The following is a 23,707-nucleotide window of genomic DNA, read 5'->3' on the forward strand; positions in this document are numbered from 1 at the left end:
AGGCAAAACATAAATTGTACTGCTTCACAAATACAAAGGTTGACTAGCTGCCACTCTTCGTTTTTGCTAATTTTCTTTATAGTTACAGCACAAACCACATGCTACCCTAGACAAGAAGGTATGACAGATGAAAATATTTTATTGAAAACAGCAAGTAACTTCCATTTAGAGCCAAACACATCGTTCTGCTGGATTCTGCACCGCCTGGGATGGTTGCTCTAAATGTCTGTTTCAATTTCAGTCTTATAATGGAAGCAGCAGCTTTATTTTTCTAAAACAAATTTATTTTGATTGTATTGGATATTCATTTCCTCTTTGTACTAGGAATTCTTTGTATTGAGCTGAATCTTCTGAAGATGCAGTTTTATAATGACCAACCATGAGGATCTGGATTATGTTTCAATCTAACAAGGAATACTATTTGCATGGGGGGGTAAATGGGCAATTGGGCCTAAAAACTGTCCTTCATCTGGGTGTTTAGCAAAAAAGCATGACTGAAAAAATTAGCTTCCATATAAAGATCTAAGATGTAATCATACCATACACAGCTTCTATTATTTTGTTGTAGATTGCTACAATTACTCACATTTTTGCTATTTTAAGTATTCATCCAGTGTAAGAGAAAAGCTGTGCTCCATTTGGAGGCTGGTTATATCTCAAGCAACAACACGCCACCTGTGCAGCCATGATGTGGTGTATTAGCCAACAAGTGATTTGTTGAATCCAACAATCTGTATGTGGGCACAAGGATCACAGATCTTTCCTGCATTCCCCTTCCCTAGCAGATCCATCCACATTTGAACACTGATTCCAGGGTAATCTACCCCTTCTGTCAGTGCAGTGTATTTCAGCCCCTTCCATCTCTACACCACAACTCATTTGACCTGAACAGCTATTAGTCGAAGCAGGTCCATGATCCCAGGAATCAACTTTTCCTTGGCCTCCCTATGTATTTATGGTGGGCATCAAGTGGATAGAACACTCTTTCATAACAACCGAAGTTGATTTCAAAGAAATCAAAGGGCTGTAGATGCAAAAAATCTTAAGCAAAAAATCCTCATCCCATAATTAACTTGTAGAACTTAATACCAGTAGCTGTAGTAACAGTCAGTAGTTGAAATGGCTGAAAGAGATTAGACAAACTCATAGAAGTTAGGGGTAACAATCACTATTAGCCACAACAGCAGAAAAAGTCTTCTATGTTCAGAGGCAGCAACTCACTGAATACCAACTGTGGCAGACAGCAGCAACTTTCAGGCAGGGGGACAGATTTGGGATTCACTATTTTATTTTGATTTTATCTGAAAATGTTTTGGACTATTTTTGTAAGCTGCCTTGGATGATGATGGCCACTCTCTGGCCATATAGCTGACCCCTAGGAGAACCAGGATAAACTTTATCCAGCAAGGCTCTTAGATTATTACATTCCAATCTAAAAAATGTCTTCCATTATTTGGAATACTGTTACTTTGTTTAGCAAACAGCAGTACGATAATGCCGAATATATGTGACAGATTGTTCTAAACACTAATGAAGAACAATTAACAGAATTAATTAATTAAGTGTTAAAGAATTACTTCAGGCAACTTTTGGCATTTCCCCCAACAAGGTATAAACAACTGCAATTAGCACAAAGTAGAATTGATTTTTGTGTGAGGCACAGGATAAAGTTCATTTCATGTAAGTCTTAAGCAAATTTTAGTATCCGATTACTATTGTTGTTTCATGCATAAACCTATCAGCCAACACTTGCTTAAAATTTCTGTGAAACATTAATGGAACAAGCTTTTCTTTTATCTTCTTCATCCCCATGCTTTCCAGGAATCAAGATGGTGGGCAGACAAGAAAGATTTATTTAACAAGAGTAGAAGCAGTGCGTTTTGTGGGAGGATGAATGAGATCGTCTGTCAAACAGAGCAAAGTACAGGGAGGAACATTCCAAAGGATTATGATAAGAGGCAAGGAAGAAGAAACTGATTCAATTGAAAGCTCTCTTGGAACATGAATCAAAACTTTAGATTTACAAGACTCATAGAAATCCCATGCAATAAAATGAACCAGAGGGTTAAATTTATCTACAAATCAGTAAAATCTGCTGTAAAGTACCTGCCTGCATACTGTTTCTCCCATCTCCTACACTGCAACTAAAATGCATTATACATGAAGCAAAGATGTAAAGAGCAAAGCAGTTTTCCCCAGAAGTATGTAAATTACAGCATTAAAAGCCAACATTTTATTGAAGCTATTTTTAAAAAAAATCACGTGAGGCAGTATAAATGATAAAATAACTGGGAAGAAAAAGATGGCACATTTCAAAAATCTTTTTAAACAGAAAAAAGCTTTACAAAAAATCCAAAAGAATACATTTTCCAAACTACAATGTAATATAACATTAACAGGAATTTTATAAAAGAATACAGCAGCACACACATAAAATAGACTACAAAGATCATGGAAGATCCTAATTCAGATGACCTAAGTTCCAAATCTACTTTAACAGCGACTATGTATTTCAAATATACACAGTTGCCTGATATAGGCACAATATTTTACACATCTGCCTGGCAGACTGGCAATCCTCCTCCACTTAGCCATGAGTAGTATCATCTTCCACAAAGTCTTTAGCCATCTCTGCTGTGATAACATCAATATGACTGACCTGTCATAAAAAGAAACACACATGTAATCAATGAAACTTAGTTAAAATTAAAGCTAAAATAAACAACTATATAGCATGTATAAACTGGATACAGATGGATCATGTTTATAGCTGAAAGTACAGACAATGCAGTCTGCAAAGTGTCTTCTCCACCAAGCTGTGTACTCAAAGAATATGGTAATAGGTACAAAATCCAGCTTCCTGGGAGTCTTAATTTTTTTTCAAAGCTCTTATGCTTGCAGAGATGCATATGGACAAATCCTGGTGAAATCTTAAAAGCAGAATGGTGTCTAAATAAGATTCACACTCGCCAATGCTTTAAGCTCTGTATCAGGGGTGGCCAAACTGCAGCTCGGGAGCCATATGTGGCTCTTTCACACATCCTGCGCGGCTCTCAAAGCCCCCACCGCCTCATTAGACAGCTTGGAAAAAGCATTTGTCTCTTTAAATCACTTTTCCAAGCCAAGGCAGCCAGCAGCTTGGAGAATGAATTTAAAATTAAAGTTGCTTTCTTTCCACTTCTCCCTCCCCCATCTACCTTTTTTCCTTCCCTCAAACATCTGACATTTATTCTATGTGGCTCGTATGTTAAGCAACTTTGGCCACCCCTGTTCTATATACAAAACCACTCCTCACCTTGACTAAAAACAAAAAGGAGAGTAGGCAGAAGGTGCCTGCCTTTCCTTCCTATGATCACGAGCTCATAATCACAGAGCCTAGGCACTAAGTTCCTTTCCTGTTCCCCCATCAATGGAAGTGACACTGCTCCTGCAGAACTGCACCGGGCAGATCTCAGAAACTGTAATGACCTGAAAGCAGGGCCAATGTACTCATCTCTCTCCCTGCACATTCATTCAACACACAAAGGAGATTGTGTCCTTCATAATCTTTGATTCTACTTATTTGTAGCAAAAGTAGAGCAAAACTTTTAGCAGTGTGATGGGGTGGGGTGCACAGGCCCAGACATTTTATGTAGTATTATGTAGCATTTTACTACATAATAAATAGGCAAAAAGCATACAAGTGCCATAATTTACAAAAGTACCAAAATCCACGTGCATTTTTTTAAAATTTAAACTACATACATCCCTACTATTAGGCTATTTACAGAAGTGATAATAAAAATTAAGCAACCATTTAACACACACACACACTCTCTCTCTCTGTAAATGCAGATACCTTCTTGGTATCATATACCAGATACAATGTTATTATAAGCAAGCAACACTGTTTGGAAGTTAACTTTCAGCCACAGCCACAGCCACAATGTCAACATTTAAAAATGCATACCTTATTTCTGAATTTTACACCATAGAACTTATCTGCTGACTCAAGCAGTTCAGGTCTGAAAGTTGTGGTAATGAATTGAGCATGTTCTGCTAATTCCATTATCATATCTAAAAGTATAACAAAATAGTCAATTATTATTTTTCTTACAATTTGTAGTGCATTTCTTTAGTACATATAACTTAAATGCAGAGGCTTATAATATAAACATTTTTTTAAAAAAAATTAAGTTTCGTTTTCCTTCATATTGATGGTCTTAATAAATTTTATATTATTATCATGTATCATATATAATTGATTAATGAAGTTTATTACTTAAAAAGATTAATTTTTATTGTGACTATATATACTCTCAATTATACTTCAACAGGCACATTCTGTTCCAATGTAATGCAGTATGGAATCGGAGCCTGGGCAGAAGAGATCTGTGCTGCATGCCCTGGTTACATCTGGATTATGTTACTGCAATGAATTCTGTGTGGGGGCTGCCCTTAAAAGAATTTGGAACCTTCAATTGGTGCAGAATGCTGGAGCTAGGATTTCTTTTTTAAACTATCTAGGATGTTGACACAGTGGGTTGTAGGGACCATATCATTCCAGTCTTGGCACATCTAACAATGGCTCCCAAATTATTTCTGGGCACAATTCAAACTTCTGGTGTGATCTTTAAAGCCCTATGTCGCTTGGGACCAGCATATCTGCAGGACCATCTACTCCCTACAAACCTATCCAACCGCTATTGTCATCATTCAAGCTCCTGTTTCAGATGCCCCCTGCCTTCTGAAAACAGGTGAGTAGCAACCCAGAAGACCACATTCTTTGTTGTAACACAAAAACTCTTGAACTCTCTCTGCAGGGAGAGTAATTTGTCTTTTTTTGTTTTCTTCTGGCACTCCCTCAGTGAGCCCTCTTGCCTGCCCTATGTTTTAGTTTTTATATATGTAGTTTAACCCTGGGTTTAATTGTTTTAATGATACATTCAGGTTTAGTTTTAATGCCTTTTAAGATATTTTTATTATGTATGCTTTTGTTAGCCTCGGCAGAAGGTGAGATATGAATTTTGTCACTATGTAGCAATACTAATAATAAATTCCTATTTTATAACAATATATAACAAACCTCTCAATTCTTGCTAATATTATAAGGGAGGGAGATAGTGAGGGAACATATTTATCAGCTGCACCAGCTCACTGCAGATCTGCCCCCCTCTTAGATACCAATCAAGCTTGGCAAGAGGCATGAGTCCAGAACCAGCCCAAGATGTCATTTGCTGTGGTTTTCTTTATGGTTTATGCCAATAGCTAGGCTCGAGGGGTGGGATTGGTTGTAAGTTGCTTTGAGTCCCTTTAGGGAGAAAAGACAAATATCGAAATATATATATATATTAACTAATTGTAGATCTTTTTAATGCACCCATCTATTTACATATTACAACACAAACTCACTAAGAACATCAGTATTGAATGAGGCTGAGCATCTAACAATGCCTGCTATCTCCTGCCAACAGTTTAAACCACCCTGCAACTTTACCACATGTGCCTATCATTTGTCTACAAGTTACATTACACCAAGAGAGATCTGAAATACTCTACTGAATCTGCAAGAGTGAGATGCCAGTTACAACAAACTTGTTTTTCTTTAAATTGTAATGGCAGTTTAGTACTCCACTTTTAGTATTAAATCCTCTCATCATTATTCTATTACATTTTAACTTTAGAGTTTTCATCTTAACTCTCTGGACCTTCCTGTATAATAAACCATATATGCAGTGCCTTATCTGAAAATATCATAACAGCGAGAGATCATCATTATTTCCCATGAACCCTTGCAGCATCTTCAGTTAACACAGCAATGTCTTTTGATTCCTGGGAGGGTATGTTCCATAGCCTGTGGGCTTGTTCTGTGGCTGCTCCAATTTTACAGAAGAGTCTTCCAGAGATAATCAGAACATGGGTCCCAATTTTTTTCAGCCTGTGGACACTTTTGGAATTCTGATCCACTGTAGTGGGGACAACCACAAAACGGCTGCTGCAGAAGGTGGAAACAGCTACAAAACCTCTGCCATAGTTTAATTGCAGTCACACAGTGAAGATCTTTGAGTTCTGATGGCACCTGCTGACAAAACTATGTTTTTAAAAATCTGCAAAGCCAATGAAATCACCAATGGCCAACTGGAAAAACCTTGCTGGGCAAAAGTCCTACCATACCTCACCCACTTTCTGCAAACACTTGGCAGGTACCAGAAGTGTGTGTGTGTGGGGGGGGGGGGGGGGGGCACGCCGTGGCATTCAGTCACTGCATTGGGAACCCCTGAATTAGAAGATCGATGTCCCTCTTGCAGTTTTGGAGGGTTTCTTTAGAATTTTTAAAAGAAAAATTATTTAATTTATACCCCACACACACAATGCACATTCCAAATGGCTCATATCATTCTTCTCACCTCCATTTTATATGCACAACAGTTTTAGCTCCACAAGATGATTGCATTATGGGTGCTTTGACTTGTAAAGCTTTCCCCTCCAGACAGTTTTGTGTTGTTTTTAGGATTCTGTTTTTTAGTGTTTTAAAAGTTACCACCTCTCTTGCATCCCTATTAATTAGAAGAATGAACACCTGTTCTATCATCTCTCAATCTATAATTAAATACATATTACAAAATCTACTATTTCCTCATTTTTTGAATTTCCTTATTATCCCACCCTTCCTCCAAGGACCCTGGGACAGAATACAAGTGGAGGAGGAGAGAGTGAAACACTGGGCTTACTATGAGGGTTTCTTCACTTCAATGGATTGGTAAGTATCCTTGTATGGGTTATGCCTCCTTCCTTGCTCCATGAGCAGGGCATATGCAAAATTTTGTTACAAAGGGCTTTCAATATCCTGAGGAGGAATTTAACCCTCCTTCCCTTGTTCATGTCTTCCCCAGCTTTGGAGGAAGACAGCTACACTTCTAGAGTGGCAATCATATGACTTGTCCCTGAAGACCTGTAACTGGATATACTGTAAATGGGAAGAACAGACCAGATAAACCCCAGACAGATTCCCTGTTGACATCCTGTCCAATTCCTCCTCTGCCAGCTAGGATAAAAAGGAATAAAATAAATAAATAAAAAAGAAAGCCCTATAGTAAGTCCAATGTTTTGTTCTTCATCAGTGCAGGAAGATATCCTTGCATGGGATATTGAAAAGCTCCATTATCCTGGTTGAGAAATAACACAGAGGAAAGAAATTACTGAGGAACTACTTTTTGGAGGACACTTCTCCCAAGCATGGCCTTAAGACTACCTTACGGATACTTTTTGGGTAGCTATGTTGTGTAGTGCTCTCCTTTCAATTCCCAAGCACTGCAGTGAAGATGATCTGTGGGTGGTTCTAGAATTCAGATAGTAAGAGCCAGATTCCTCTGAGGAATGGTGCTGGCACCTGCTGAACCCTTTTCCATCTCCTCCTAGGTGGGGAGGGGGAAGAAGAGGAGTAGGGAAAGGAGGAATACTTGCTCCTTCTATAGCAACTCTCCCTCCCCCGACTGTTTATTGGTCTTCACCTTTTTTTAGTAATGAAGGCACAGAAGTCTGGGGTGAAGTGAAGCCCTGTTGATGATGATGGGTGAAGAAGGAAGGGAAGAGACACCCTCTGAAGGCATATGAAGTCCTGCTGATGGGGGAGGACATGCACTTTTGGTGTGTTACTTGCCAGTGCCTCCAGGCTTTGCAAAATTAACTGGGTAAGGTGTGCTGGCTCAAATGAACTGTAGGTGTCTCCACCAACTGGGCCATCTACCACACAGCTTCAGAGCAGAAGAGGACCTGCTGGCCACTCCCTGTTCCTGCCAGTGCTTCAGCAGTGGAAAGAGGAGAGCAACAGCTAAAGGAGGTGCATTGGCTGCCATTGCAGAGCCTTATCTTGGGACCTTGAATAGTGAAGCAGCTGAGCTGTCCCTTTCATAGTGATTCAGTTCCAATTGCTGCCTTGGGGCATTCCATCCAATACAGTTTCTTCTTCTTCACCTTTGCTATTGCTCCTTGCAAGAGAGAGGCTGAAAGAGCCAGTGCTGATTTCTTCAGATGTTTTGGCATTTCTTCTTCTTGTTTTAAACAAGAGAGCTGTGGAAGATCATCTGTCCAAGGAGTGGGCAGGGCATAGTCTTTAGGAGGAGAAGGATCAAACACCTCCTAAAGATAGAGATACCTTGGCAAAAAGTCTGAATATGCCCTGCCCATGAAACAGGGAGGATACATAACCCATTTTAATAAAATCAAATTTTAAAAAATACAATACATTTTTCCACAGAAAACCATGCATCTTCAAACCACCCTGTGAGATTCTTTTCTGTCTGAAATGATACCAGTGAAATATTGTGTGTTGTTACTTGTGTTGTTACCTGCCCCGAGCCTTCCTGTGGGGAGGGTGGCATAGAAATGTAAAGTAATAAACACATTTTTGTTGATCTATAATATATATATAATCATATAAGCCCTTACCTGAAACAGCCTTTCTATGTTGGGCATCCAAGGCTTGATCAATTTCATCAAAGAGATAAAAGGGAGCAGGGTCACATTTCTGAATGGCGAAGATCAAGGCTAAAGCCACTAGTGACTTCTGTCCACCAGAAAGCTGCTGCATCTCTCTCATTTCACCTTGTTTACCAGTAAATGAAACCTGAAGAAAAATCATCAAGAGGTTAACTACTTCTACTATGTAAGAACTACATTTTTTGCTATCTGAAAACTAGTTATTAGCAATATGAAAGCTATGTATAACAATCCTTTACCCTAATCCCAACTCCAGTGAACTGGTCTACAGATGGGACACTGCTTTGAGATCCTGATCCTTTTTCACTCTCAGCACTGCCTTCACCTTCGTCTTGAGACTGACTGCCTTCCACATCACCCTTCTTCATCACAAGAGTAGCTTTCCCACCAGGTACCAGTTTCTGAAATACTTCACTGAAGTTCTTTGACACCTAGAGAAATTCAATTCAGATTTTTAAAAATAAAAATAACATACTGCCAAAGACAACATAAAATACATCAGATCATTTATTTTAAATACGTACAAGAATGAATGAAAGTTTAGTGTTACAGGTGCAAAATACATAATAGGGGTCAACATGCCCTTGGACCCATTTCAATCTGGTTTGGTACTGAGATGGCTTTAGTTGTACTGATGGACAATCTTTGTTTAAAGTTGGACAGAAGATAACCTTCCCTGTTGATACTGTTGGACCTCAGCAGCCTCTGACACAATTAACCACTCTATACTTACTCACCAGACGCAGACTCTCCAAATGCCTCCATCTTGTTTCTGAACCAATGCTTTGAAGTTGGTGGCTAAGACAGAACAAACTGAAACTTAATCCAAAGACAGAAGTAATGCTGGTTGGAAAAGCCAGTATTCTAAAGGGAATGAATCCCTTTGTCCTACATGGATGTTGGCTTTTTAAAAGCAGGTTAGGAAATTTGGGAGGGGGGCTGCTTTCAGACCCTAAAAAAGTTGGCATGGAGGCCATGAGTGCCTTTTATCAGCTGCATCTGATTTACCAACTCTCTTGTTACCTCGACTCAGCTGATCCGGTCATGCTGATCCATGCTCTACAAGACAACCAGGAAACTACAATTGATCCAGAATATGATAGCATGACTATGGGAATATATTGCCTATTTTGAAACAGTTCCATTGGCTGTGAGTCTGTTTCAGAGTCCAATTTAAGGTGCTGGTTGATCTTTAAAGCCCTTCACAACCTGGGATCCATGTATTTGAAGGACTGACTCTTTCCACATATTCCTGTGCACCAAATGGCACTGACCAGAGCCCACACCTTTTTCATCATGGTGGAATAGCTCCCTGAGGATGTGAGGGGGGCATCCTTTGAGATCTTCAGGAGGCTCTACAAGATTTGTCTATTTGCCAGGTTTTTTTGGGGGGGGGGAGGGAAGGGGGGAGGTCAAAATTGGCAGGCATCTTTTAATGGGGTGAGATGTGAGGGATTTGGAGTTTATTGTATCTTTGGTTTTTAAATTGAAAATGTTTTTTAACTATTATTGTAAGCTGCCTTGAACCACATGGAAAGGTGGAGTATGTTTTAATACCTAAATTTGTACATGAAAATGTACAAAATACACATCTTCCTGAAGCAATATAACAAAGTTTTCACTTCCTTCTCTGAAACTAACAGAAATGATCCAAGGGTTACCACTTCTGCCTTTCAGTTTCAACTCAGAGAAATTGCATTTTATAAAATACAGTCATCATTTATACCAACACAAGCATGCATACAAAATTCATTATAGCTCAATTCTGAGACATGTACAGTAATACTGTTATATTTGTGCAGCAAATGAGCTTTCGGTATGATTTCAAACAACCCAGCTTTTCTATAAAAACAAAAAATGTTTAACTGAAAACACATAAATTCTATCAAGATAAAACAAAGTTTGCAATAGTAATAACTATTTTAAATATGCAATTAAAATCAAAACAAAAACTCTATCCATGTCGAGTTAAAATTATAAATAAAAGCCAAGTACTTCAAAAAGTAAATAATGCTGATGTATTGCTACTGTGGCAACTCAATGCAACAAAGTACATTTCCAGAGCTTTACAGTTATGGTTATGCACTTTAACATGATGGCCAAAAATACCAAGATTGAAACCAAGGGATAAATAAAACCCCTAATACCATTGCAAGAAAAGATGGCTTTGTCATTATGGGTGCCATATAATACCTGTTTGAAAGTCAGCTGGATAGCTTCATATTTTCTGAGTTCAAGGACATTCATTAACTCCATAATGGATTTGTAGCCCCTATCTAGTTCTTCTTGACGTTTTATCAATTTCTCCTTCTGCTCCGAAAAATTCACAAATTGATCAAGAGCTTTTTTATTGACATGACTGTACTTTTTCAGTTCTGTGTTGCATTGCTCCAGTTTGCGAAACAGCTGTATAAAAATGTAACAAACAGTCAGCACCACACTAATATCCACTACCTGTGAAAGAGAAAGCTGAACACTGTTGTTACCTGTTTTAGGCTCAGTGTCTGATATTTTTCAAAGGCTTCCTGGGGAAGTGAGCCGAGTTCCCTGATTTTTTTCATACACTCTTCTTTCTTCTTCAGAAGCATGCCTTGCCGGTTAGTCATCTTCTCTAGTTCTTTTGTGTCATGGTTAATGGCATCCATGTGCTCTTTCTCCATATTCTTCCAACGTTCCATACTTTTCTGGAGCTCTTTAATCCCTGCTTCTGTTTTATCAATTGAATTGTCCAGATCTAGTATATAAAATAAAAATATAAATGAGAAAATGCTAACAGTATGGTCGTATTTGAACAGTTAAAAATATAGTATTATTTTAAAAAGTTATGCAATGTGCAAGCAGCACCATTTTCATCACACAATAGTCTTCTCTACCAGTTACAATGAACACAAGTACAATCAGTGCACATCTGATTTTATTACATACGTAATTCTCATGTTACATTCAATACATATGATACAAACCCTACATATATCCAGATACTTGTCTCTGGTTTCAAACACAAAATGAATATATCATGGGTGTTTATTACAAACTGGTGTATCTATGTACATGCAGGATGAATGTGCATTCACTGTTACACGTGAACAGGGCTAAATGTTAAGAAACTTTTGAAGTTTATGTGGAAATCCATGTTGATTTGAAACCAAGAAAAGTGTAGAAAATCCTAGCAGAAAAATTTTGGACTGTGACATAAGAATCAACTGCAATAAGACAGTACAACAGAAGCATTATAACTTTCTGAAAGGCTTACTGACAAACATGGCAAAAATTTCCAGGCATAGAGTAGTACTTCTATGTGTAGTGTATGTTCTTTGAAGACAAAATTGACTTTTAAATTTGCCCTCAGAAGTATACTATACTAATTGTTCTTAAGATTGTTGAAACATGTAATTTAAAGCAGGAAATAAAAGAGCTATACGTAGGCTTCTCCCTTTAAAGAAGAAATGTTACCAACCATCTGATCTTGCTAAGGTATCCTTCACTCTTTTGTTGATTGCCTCAAGTTCAGATGTTGTAGCTGTAAGAACAGTGCCACCTTCAGTCTCTCTTAGCTCATTTAGCTCCTAAAATTGCAATGCAGAGTTAATATTTAGTTCTAAGTTGTCCGAGTATAACTGTACTCTAACTCTTGGCTTGCTACCATGGAATACTTGCATTAAAGTCCCACTGACAAGCAGAAAAACTGGATATAAAGTAAAATGACAGATTTTGTTCATTAGAAAGGAAACACATTTCATTAAAAAAATTTAACCAAATAACACAAACTAATTGTTCAGTTTATGATTGTATACTACAATATGAACTGAGGAGTTTTTAACTGTACATGTTTTCAAAGTGTTGTTAGTAGTACAAGTTGTTCAGGTACGGGTTTATTGTGATCAATATTTTATGAATTTTCTTTTCTCTGTAAGTTTTTATATAGTACTTTAAACAGAAGTGATATCCTAAATATTGCTACCTCTAGCTTCATAATGAAAAATACACGAGTAAATCAGGAAGAGTGTGGTGTTTTGATATGTTGTAACAGGGAAAGTTTAAAATTTGGTGAATGCTGACAGTTTCAGAACACTGAACAACTCAAAATACACCAGTTAATATTCACAGTGTACTTAAATTGTCAGTGTTCACCAAATAATGTTGGACATTCAGAAAATTTGTCTGGAGTCACCCACAAAAGAGGGAAAGTAGGTAGCAGACAGGCCTTCAGTCATCATGCCTGGGTCCAGTCCCAGCAGAAAGTCCCTCCTGCCCTACTTCCAACTGCCATCACCAGAGCCAGCATAAGGAAAGCTCATAGCAGCTTGGCATTTTTTTCTTCTGTGCCTCGACACCCCTCACTTTCCAGCTTTCAACTGGTGTAAGAACATAACTTGCCATCCCTCCACAATGCCCTTCCACAAAAGAACATTTTAATTTTTCATTTCTGATTTGATTTCTGTGAGCCACTCTGGAAACTCATTTTTCACTGAAAAGCGAAATAAAACTACATCACACAAACAGCCAAACATGTGAACATCCACTATATCTTGGACATCATATTACAATACAATTTCAAGGTCCATTTTCAAAAACTGCTTGTTGTGGCAAACATTTTTTAAAAATGTAATCTTACTTGTTCCACTTGGTCTAAGCGCTTTCTAAGATTCTCATTGAGATATGTCTCAACTCGTGTGATGATACCTTCAAGCTTGATCCTTTCATTCAAAAGCTGTCTGTTTTCCTAGAACAAAAAAGAAAATTGTATTAAAAAGTCATTTTAAAAATACTTTGTGGGCTAAGTATTACACATTTAAAAGAATCAAAACATGACAGACCCTATCTCAGTCTTGTTATTGTTATGAAAAATGTATATCAACTACAATTTTAAAAGTTAGTTTCTCTGCACTTAACTGGATCCGATTTAACTTAGAAGTCTTGGCAAAGAAATTCTTGAACTCTAAACAGACTTTTGAACATGACCACTTATATTGAAGTAATACTGTTAATCTACCCTATGCTACTGCAATCTAGACTGTAAAAGGCCTGTTGTTCCCTTCCAAATGAAAAAGTAACTGAATCATTCAGAATTAGATTTTCATTCTTGTTTTACATTAGGATAGGACAGACACAAAGGGACCAATAATCAACACCACTTTTGACTATTTTTTCTTACTTGCTGTAGCTGTCGGATCTCATCATTAAGTGCATCTACACGCTTCTGATCATCTAAACTAAGTTGAGATAACAGGTCTGTTCCAAGTTCTGCTTTTAATGATTCTCGTGTTGATTCCATAGCATGTAAACTTGCTTCCAAACTTTGTAAGCTGCGTTGCTAAACGTAAAAAAATTACATTAAATGTGAGCACCCCTTTAAAGACAAAGGATAATCCTCCAGTTCATCACCATCAATAAAAGTGGCAGCAGAACTTGCTAGAATAAGCAATAAACAGCAATCCATTACAACTACATACTTCTTAAGGGCCTAACGGTATAAATATGGAGACCTTTGAGAATATAAAGTGGCTCAAATGGTCAATAATAAAAAAACGCGGGGGGGGGGGGGGGGGAGAGATCCCAGCACAGAAGAGAAAGAAATTACACATTAAAGATCTCTTCACCGTGCTGTTTCATAGCCTAATGTGTACCTTTCTTGCTGACTTTCCTGACAACACTGAACTCACTCGGCAGTTACCATAACTGGTGGCACTGAATTCTGTAACTCAATGCAACTAAAACAGTTACCTAATACATGTTCATATGTTTCTCAGAGATCCCATACCTTTGGCATAAATGTTTTCTCAGACTGCTGTCTCTTTTCTTTCAGCATTTTCATCTCTGACAAGATGCTGTCTCTGGAGGCTTTAAATTTTCTTTGTTGGGTTTCAATCTGCTGCATTTGATTCATTAGCTGATCAATTTCATTATTAATCCATGCAATGCGCTAAGGAAAAAAATCTTATTTTTTTTTTAAAAATGAGGGGTTATGTAACAATTATTTGATGTCTTATGTATTAGTAAGAAACTTATGTAATACTGTGGTGATGCAAAAATGATGTATTCCATGCCATAACGAATGAGTAATTGTAATAGAACGGCCCATTGGACTTACCGTGAGGGGTCCTTCTCCTCAGAGGTTCGGAGGACATCTCTGTGGGTTATTCCTACTGTTCCTTCAGGGAGGCAGGAACACTTTTTTCACCTTCCTGTTGGCGCCTTCGGAATAAGTAGTACTTTATTCACGGTCATCCGACCAGCTTAATTTCGGAATAACCCTGCCCTCAGTTGTGGGACTCCGAAAGCAGTATCGTCTTCCCTCTAACTAGAAGGACTATAAACAGAACTAAGAACTCGTATTAAAATGCAAACTGTAAACTTGAACTCCGATAATACTGAAAGTAACACAGTACAAGGGAGATAGGCTGTAGAAAGAAACCTAAGCGATGAAAATGAATCTGGGAGTGGCGAGATGTCCTCCGAACCTCTTAGGAGAAGGACCCCTCACGGTAAGTCCAATGGGCCGTTCTCCCTCAGAGGTTGTCGGACATCTCTGTGGGACCTACCAGAGCAGTCCCCTTTAATCGGGTGGGTCTTCATCGCTGACCTCCCCCAGAACATGCTGCAATACCTTTCTCCCAAATGCTGCATCTGCCGATGCCATGGAATGGATCTTATAATGCCTTATGAATGTAGACGGAGAGGACCAAGTAGCAGCTCTACACACCTCTTCGACTGAAGCCCTATTCAGCAGTGCCGCGTTTGTGGAGGCACTCCTAAGTGAATGTGCAGTAATTCCTACAGGTACCTGTAACCCTGATGCCCTATATGCTTCACTGATACAGGCCTTCAGAACTGCACTAATTGATGAATTAGACATCTTGTCTCCAGCTCTTGGAGGAGAGATGTTGATGAACATGTAGTCAGTTTTTCTAATTGACTCTGATCTTAGAATGAAAATCTTCAAGGCTCTGCGCACATCTAACGTATGCCAGACTACCTCCTTTGGGTGTTTGGGTTCTGGACAAAAAGTGGGTAAGTAGATTTCTTGTGAGCGGTGGAACCTAGAAGGAAGGAGGGATCCGTGCGCAGAACCACCTTTTCTTTGTGGAACACGCAAAGACCCGCCTTCACTGATAAGGCCCCCAGTTCCGAAACTCGACGTGCAGACGTGATGGCTACTAAAAAGAGAGTTTTCATTTGCACCCATTTTAAGTCCACCTCTCGAAGAGGCTCAAATGGTTTCTTAGTAAGCGCTGATAAAACGGTATAGAGCCGCCAAGACGGAAAACGATGGACTGTCGGAGGAGACCTCAAGTTTGCCCCCTGCAAAAACAACTGGATGTGTGGATGTTGAGACAGCCTGAACCCTCCCACGACCGGTAAGACAGTGGACAGGGCAGCTATCTGTCTTCTTAACGTAGCTGGTTGTAACTTGGACGTTAGGCCCTCCTGCAGGAACGCTAGTATCTCCGCCACAGAGGGATTAAGTGAAAAAACCTTTTTTCTACGACACCATCGGACAAAAACCTTCCAGGTAGTGTTGTATGTGCGAACTGTGGAGGGTCTTCTTGACGCTAGCATAGTGTCCGTCACCTCCGGGGAGTAACCTAGACTTCTGAATGTCTCCCGCTCAATCTCCATGCGGTCAGATGAAACCACTCTGGGTCGGGGTGCCACACCGGACCCTGATGGAGCATGTCGGGAGAAACTGGTAGCGACATCGGAAGGTCTATTGATAGCTCTGTCAACATTGAGAACCACGGACGCCGTGGCCAATAGGCAGCTACCATGATGATTTCCGCCTGTAGAACTCTCACCCTCCGCAGAACTCGAGAAACCAGAGGGACCGGAGGAAACGCATACAAGAGACCTGGAGGCCATATGGCTGTCAAGGCATCTGTCTGTTTGGCTTCTGGATGGAAGAACCTTGTGAAGTACCTTGGTAGCTGTGAGTTTGTGTCTGAAGCGAAAAGATCCACCTCTGGTTGACCCCAACGCTGGCATATGAGATCGAATATGTCTGAGCTGAGGGCCCACTCGCCCTCGCAGATTTCCTGTCTGCTTAACCAGTCTGCCTGTATGTTGTCCTGGCCTCTGATGTGTTCCGCCCTTAGTGAGGCCAGATTCTTTTCTGCCCATGTCAGAATCCTTGATGCTTCCCTGTGCAACTGCGAAGATCTGGAGCCCCCCTGGTTGTTCAGATACGCCTTGGCTGTGATGTTGTCCGTTCTGACGAGCACATGCTTCTGGAGCAATTGGGTCCTGAAGGCAACCAGAGCTAGACGTATGGCTCTGATTTCCAGAAGATTGATGGGAAGCAGACTCTCGGGTTGTGACCACCTGCCTTGGACTGGTTTGTCCTGAAGAGAGGCCCCCCAGGCTGGCATCTGTGAACAGCTCTAGGGATGAGGGAGGATGGAATAATTTGCCCTGGCGAAGATGAGACAAGTCCGTCCACCATTGCAAACTCCTCTTGACTGTTAGTGGAATTATCAGATTTATGACCTTTCTCTCCATTATCTGAAGTTGAAATGGTCGTAGGAACAATTGAAGAGGTCTGGAATGGAATCTGGCCCATTGAACCATGTCTATGGTCGATATCAAAAGTCCCATTAGTTTGGCAAGCAACATCAGTGGTGATGATTTGCTCTGGATGACCCTGGTAGCCAAATCCTTGATGGCCCTGGCCTTGGACAGAGGTAGAAATAGCAAATTGCAGGTGGAGTCGATCATTGCACCTAGATGTTCCAACCTCTGGCTCGGCTGAAGTGAACTCTTTTCTGTGTTCACCAGGAATCCGTGTGACTGAAGACACTGAATGGCCAGAGTTGTACCCCGAAGGGATTTCTCTTTGCTGTTGGATCTGACCAAGAGGTCGTCTAGATAGGGGTGAATGTGAATTCCCTGCTTCCTCAGCTGGGCTATCGGATGTATTAACATTTTGGAAAAAACTCTGGGCGCTGTTGACAGGCCGAAAGGTATGGACAGTATGCCCTTTAGAAATTTCTTGCCATCAACGGAAATTTTAATAAATACTGCTTTTGCAGCTATCAATACCATATTGAAAGAAGGACTTAATTTTGTGCACAACCTATTTACAGTAGAATCCTATGTGAGGAATACTCCTATGGAACTTAATACAGCTGTTTTCACCTCTTTCTCTACAAATGTAAGCTGTTGAGGGAAAATGGGATGCCTGTGTGTACATTTCCCAGACCTCTTCTCAGCCAGATACAAATTATTTGTACTCCAGAGCACATATAATCACCATTGAGAAGAAGTAGCTAAATATAAATCTGGCAGGGTCACACATTTCCCATTCACCTCAACAACCAGTTGTGTTGCATACAACTAGATATGAAGTGGAAATGGTAAAAACAGGACTTGGCTCAAATAGATCAAGGTCTCATATTACCTTTACTCAGTGCCCTAAGATGCAACACAGTATAAGAAGATCAGTCTTGGCTGTTTATATAGCAGTGAATGTCATCATTAATTAAAATGGATGCTTATACGGTCCAGCATTTTTCTTTTTACAGAAAGAGTACAGAATTCTGCCACCAATTATGAATGAAAACACAAACTTGCCAAAACAAAGTCTCCTATCCAACTTATGAGTTGTCTACATATTTGTCTCAGCTTCTAATCACACACTGCTCTCAGCAGATACTTCCAGTCCTTCCCTTTTCTTTCCTCTAGCAGAGTTTGATATATCCTGTTAAAAACCTACCTGTATCTATTTGTCTAAATAGTAGTTACTCCTCATTATCTTCCTAAAATTGACTGTAACAAACACACAAAAGTGTGTGCATGCATTCAAACTACCAGCTGTTTTCATATTGTAATCATGTCAGTCTATATAATTTTACACGAGACCTTTCATAGAAGCAGATATGTTGCATTCGTGAAGGATATTTTCAATGTTTCTACGCAAGTTTTCATTGAGTTTTGCTTCAAGTTCTCCTAATTCTTCTTCTGCCTTTCTAACATCTTTCTGAAGTTCAAGTCGAGACTTCCTTGTGTCATAATAACCTCCAGTCAAAGCCCCACGGTGGCTGACTTGATCACCTAAGAACATAATTTTTTTTTGTTAAGAATAAATGCTGTTACACACCCACACAATGTGCATGTCAGAGTAATTCACATTATTAGCAGTGATTCTGTAAAGCTTCTATAGAGAATCATGAACCTAATGGTGTGCCATTAACATACAAATCCCTCAAATAAATGCTTTGCTTTCAAAAACCAATTTATGCCTGAAGTTCAGCAGGTTTCTAACGCTAGGACTAATATTTTCTAAACATTCAGACAATTATAGGGGTAGCTTTTATAACACATGAACTGAACAAATTTAGGTACAGAACTGGCACAGCATGTTATCCGCATAGCAAACCACACCAGGTAACAGATGATGCACTGAGGAGCTGTCACAACAGTAGATCAAGTGATACTCTCGTTATATATACTTTCCACACAAATACCCTTAACTTTCTCTTAAAAACCTGAATAACAGATCCTCTACATCAATGTCTAACTTTCTATTTGTGAGTAATTTGTTTTCAAGTACTGAAAGTCCAATTCAAGATGTTTAAGGACTGTTCCACCCCCCCCCCCAAAAGTCCCACTCCTTAGTCCCTACCACACAGTATACAGCTTAAAGCATAAATTGCTTGGACTTATCCTATGCATGTGGATATTAATATTAATATGTAGGGATGGACACAAACCAACTGATGAACTAAAGTTCATCATGAATGAAGAAGAAGAAGAAGATATTGGATTTATATCCCGCCCTCCACTCCGAAGAGTCTCAGAGCGGCTCACAATCTCCTTTACCTTCCTCCCCCACAACAGACACCCTGTGAGGTGGGTGGGGCTGGAGAGGGCTCTCACAGCAGTTGCCCTTTCAAGGACAACCTCTGCCAGAGCTATGGCTGACCCAAGGCCATGCTAGCAGGTGCAAGTGGAGGAGTGGGGAATCAAACCCGGTTCTCCCAGATAAGAGTCCGCACACTTAACCACTACACCAAACTGGCTCTCCAGAATGTTAGTCTGTTCGTGGTTTCTGAAGTTATGTTTGCCAACTGAAGAACTGCCATGAACTTCCATGAATTTTGGTGCAACTCAGGAAGAGAAGAGAGGAGCTTACTCCTGCTTTCTGCTCTTCACAAAAACAGCTGAAAGTCAGGATGCTCTTCACCACTCAGCTGTTTGGTTTAAATGGCTCAGTATCATTTAAACCATGCTTTCTGCTCCCTACAAAAAAGCAATCGAGAGCAAAAAACAGCAGTTTTAACTTTAAATGGTTCATGAACTAATACAAACCAGGTTGATTTGCGAACCCAGCCTCCTTTGTACAGGTTCTTGGTTCAGCCACGAACAACAACAAAGCGGTTCATGCTCATCCCTACTAATGTGGATACAAAACTGTCTAGAACACATAAACAATTTACAGTGCAGTCCTAAACAGGTACAACTGTTTAACCCAATGGACTTTGATGAGTGTCTTCTTAAGACTGCACCATTAATTATGCAGTATTTATTTCAATGAAGTTTGTACAGTAGTTGGTAAATAAAAAGCACAATTTAGGGCTGAAATGCAAGAACCAACATAGAGAGCCAGTTTGATGCAGTGATTAAGTGCACAGACTCTTATCTGGGAGAATCGGGTTTGATTCCCCAATCCTCCACTTGCAGCTGCTGGAATGGACTTCGGTTAGCCATAGCTCTCACAGGGCTGTCCTTGAAAGGGCAGCTTTTGTGAGTGTCCTCTCAGCCCCACCTATGTCACAGGGTGTCTGTTGTGGGGGAGGACATTAAAGAAGACTGTAAGCCACTCTGAGACTCTCTTGTTAAATATACTTTCCACACACATACCCTTAACTTTCTCTTAAACAACCTGAATAACAGATCCTGTACATCAATGTCGAACTTTCTATTTGTGAGTAAAAATCCAATATCATCATCATCATCTTACACTGCGGACAATCTTCTTGCATGCAGTTCTAATATCTAGGACCCAAGTAGTATTTCTTCAAGGCAAGGGTGATATTCCCCCAAATAACACTTGAATGGAATTCACGCTTTTTGTTGTCATTATATGTCTCCACAAAAAGCTGGCATTCTATCTACAGGACTCATATATTGGGAGGTCAAGTTGAATGGCCATCTCCTAAATATGGAATTTGTAGAGGGTTCCCCCCCCCAACAAGTTTGTATAATTAATTTGAAATTGCTATATATTGAAGGATTAGCATGTGGAGAAGGAACAGCAAATTTAGAGTTGCTCCCAAAACATACCTTCCAATGTAATGCAATCCATAGTAAAAGCTCTGGCCAGCTGTGTAGACACTTCCATACTACGACAAATTAGAGTTTTTCCAAAAACATGTTTGAAGGCTTTATCAAATCTTGGATTGTATCTTAGTTTACTGATCATAGGAATAGCATCCTGTAAGCAGAAATGGGATAAAACACTTGAGTTGTGTCAGTTTTGCAGTTACATTCCGGTATCAAATGTAACATATACAATACAAACGGGAAGAAAAAATATAATCTAATGTATAATGAACTAAAACGTACTTTAAAAATCACTGATCTTGAATAGAAAATGTTCACATAAGAATTCCATTACAGAAATGAAAATAAACTGGGCCATAAAAATGTAGCTAGAGCAGTGCTGAAAATATTACAGCTAAAAGTGTTAAAATAATTTTAAAACAAATAGGCTCACATTGGTTTCAGGGTAGGCAGTATCTCTAACATCCAGTTTGTTCAGTGGCAGAAAAGTTACTTCTCCAGGTAGATTCATTTTATTGAACTCCATTAAGATCTTTGTACTAACTTCGTCAGAATCTACAATATGATAGAATAACCTAACATAAAACAAAAAGAAGTCAAAGTGCAGTTACAAAAAACACTGTCCTCACCCCCAATCAATAAAGTGTTCATAACTTTGACAATAAGCTTAGTTCCACAATTTTATAAAAGTTTTAAATCTCTTCTCTGATTAATTTTGGCTGTCCATCACCTACTGGGTTCAATTCAAAGTACTGGTTATCACATACAAAGCATGCCATGGGCGTGGTGCCTTGTATCTGCAGGACCACCCCCCTCCATATGCTCTGCCACAACTTCATTCATCTCAGCAGGCCTTTCTACAGTTGCCACCCTGCAGATGGGCAAAATCAACTGCTCATAAATGCACATTCTCTATTGTGTCCCTTTCTCCACCTTATGGAACAGCCTGCCCGACAAGGCTAGAAAGGCTCCCTGCTCTTATGGCTTTTTGCAAACTATGCAAAGCTGTGTTGTTCAGGAGGGCTTTTTTGCACAGGTAATGGGGCTGTACTGTAATGCAATGGTTCAGAAAGTTGTGTTGGTAAAGGGATATGAACTGGGAGTGACCATACTTCAGTGATCCATCTGTACTGTAAGTATGCTCTTAGTATATAGTTTCTGCATCATTTGTGTCATGTTTAAATGCCTATGCTTTATTAATAGGTTTGTTTCAGGTCTGTTTCAGATTTCTTGTTGGCTCCCAGATTTCTATAGTTCAAATCCTATTGTACTGTTTAGTGAATGCTCATCCTCTTGACTGTATTTGACTATGTAATCCACTTTTGAGTCTCACTGAAAAAGGCAGACTATAACTAATGTAAATAAATAACAAATAAAGTAAATAAATTTATTTACAATCTAGTTTAACAGGATCATTTTCCAACTTCAAACATTTGTACAAGAAACAATATTGTTCAAATATACCTGTTTCCTGCAGTAACTTCAACACAAGTGTAAAAAGCAGGCTCACACTCAAAGTTATTCATTACTATTCCATGATAGCCATTTAGAACATGCTGGTTAATGCCTTTGCGCCGAAAATGTTCCAATACTTTGTTTATGCTGTCAATTCCATTTAGAATTGCCTGTCATAATAACATAAATGAAGACACTGTAGGACATGAAAATAATCTTATAATATTTCTATCCTGTAAATTATTCTGAAGATTTGTTTTTGGCCATTAGTTTTGCACTGATCAAAACAGGGTCCTTGCTGTATGACTGCGGGCCAAGAGACAAGTGGGAAAACCAGGGAGAGGGTAATGAAAAGAATAACATTCAGACTAGTTCTGATAGTCAGCATGTTTGAAAGGTGTCAGTACGACATTAGCAGATCAACCAGCCTGTTCAGGTTTTGTCCAACAGGACTGCATCAAGATTTGTTTTTGTTTTTTTGTCAAACTGTGTATGCACAAGGACACTCACAATTCAAACCAATGCTAGGACACACAATTCAAACCAATTGGCAGCTATTAGTATTGCTATTGATTACTTACATGAAAACTAAATAGTAGGATTCTAATGAAAGATAGCATTTACAGTGATTTATGATTTGCGACTGATACATCTATTTAACCAAATGCAGCAAGAAAAGGGAAGAGAAGTAGTAGAACTCAATCGACTGCATGAGAACATACATGTGCAAAAATCCAATTGCTTTGTACTGCAGATTCAGAAGCAATACAGTGAAAACCTGCCAAACAGCTGTGATTGGACAAGAGCTGAACAGGTGGGTGTTTCAGCATCCCCAATTATACTGTCTAAAGCGGGGTGTCGAACTCATTTGTTACGAGGAACGGATCTGACATAAATGACGCCATGTCGGGCCGGGCCATGCATGTAACTATTTATGATTAGGTAGTAGAGATATCGACTGGTGCTTGCACAGGGGACTACCTTTACCTTTTTTTAGCAGAGATATAAACGTTATAAAGGAAACAAACACAATTAAAGATTTATTTTAAAAAAACTTTTAAATGCTTAAAACTTTAGCACTTATTGGTCTTAAAGGTGCTTTCTTTGTATCTCTCTTGTGCAATCCAGGGAACTGGGCAAAGGAAGCTCTGGCTCGTTCTTTCCCTCCCCAGGGGACCAGGAGGGGGAGGAGCTTCAGCCAATAGAAGGAAGAGACGCTTGGCTCAGTAGTTCTGCTGTGCAATTGAGAGAACCTGGTAAAGCAAGCTCTCCCTCCCCCTCTTCCTCCTCAAGGGAGGAGCCTCAGTCAATGGAGAAAATAGAGGCTTTGCTCCATAGCTCCTGTGTGATTGTGAAGCAAGCTGCTATGCAGAAGGAAGCAAGAGACAGGGAGATGGAAGCAGATGACAGCCAGTTGCTTGGGGGCCTGACAGGAGCCCTCTGGGGGCCTGATTCAGTCCCCAGGCCGCATGTTTGACACCCCTGATCTAAAGGA

At 39.5% G+C, this 23,707-nt stretch overlaps 1 protein-coding gene across 1 annotated transcript in view; it reads right to left on the minus strand.

Annotated features, from left to right (window-relative positions):
- Positions 1-1,830: 1,830 nt before the first annotated feature.
- Positions 1,831-23,707, minus strand: part of SMC3 (structural maintenance of chromosomes 3) — a 45,389-nt gene continuing 23,512 nt past the window's right edge. The window contains exons 16-29 of the mRNA XM_060241689.1: positions 22,222-22,382; positions 21,191-21,332; positions 20,758-20,908; positions 18,373-18,525; positions 14,240-14,391; positions 13,634-13,792; positions 13,094-13,201; positions 11,936-12,044; positions 10,965-11,212; positions 10,672-10,884; positions 8,718-8,909; positions 8,428-8,605; positions 3,950-4,056; positions 1,831-2,659 (exon numbers count right to left, since the gene is read on the minus strand). Of these exons, the coding sequence (XP_060097672.1) occupies positions 2,588-2,659; positions 3,950-4,056; positions 8,428-8,605; positions 8,718-8,909; positions 10,672-10,884; positions 10,965-11,212; positions 11,936-12,044; positions 13,094-13,201; positions 13,634-13,792; positions 14,240-14,391; positions 18,373-18,525; positions 20,758-20,908; positions 21,191-21,332; positions 22,222-22,382 (2,145 nt within the window). The 3' untranslated portion in view covers positions 1,831-2,587. The remainder of the gene's footprint in view (positions 2,660-3,949; positions 4,057-8,427; positions 8,606-8,717; positions 8,910-10,671; positions 10,885-10,964; positions 11,213-11,935; positions 12,045-13,093; positions 13,202-13,633; positions 13,793-14,239; positions 14,392-18,372; positions 18,526-20,757; positions 20,909-21,190; positions 21,333-22,221; positions 22,383-23,707) is intronic.

The sequence above is a fragment of the Heteronotia binoei genome, chromosome 6 (genome assembly GCF_032191835.1).
Source record: "Heteronotia binoei isolate CCM8104 ecotype False Entrance Well chromosome 6, APGP_CSIRO_Hbin_v1, whole genome shotgun sequence".
NCBI lineage: Eukaryota > Metazoa > Chordata > Lepidosauria > Squamata > Gekkonidae > Heteronotia > Heteronotia binoei.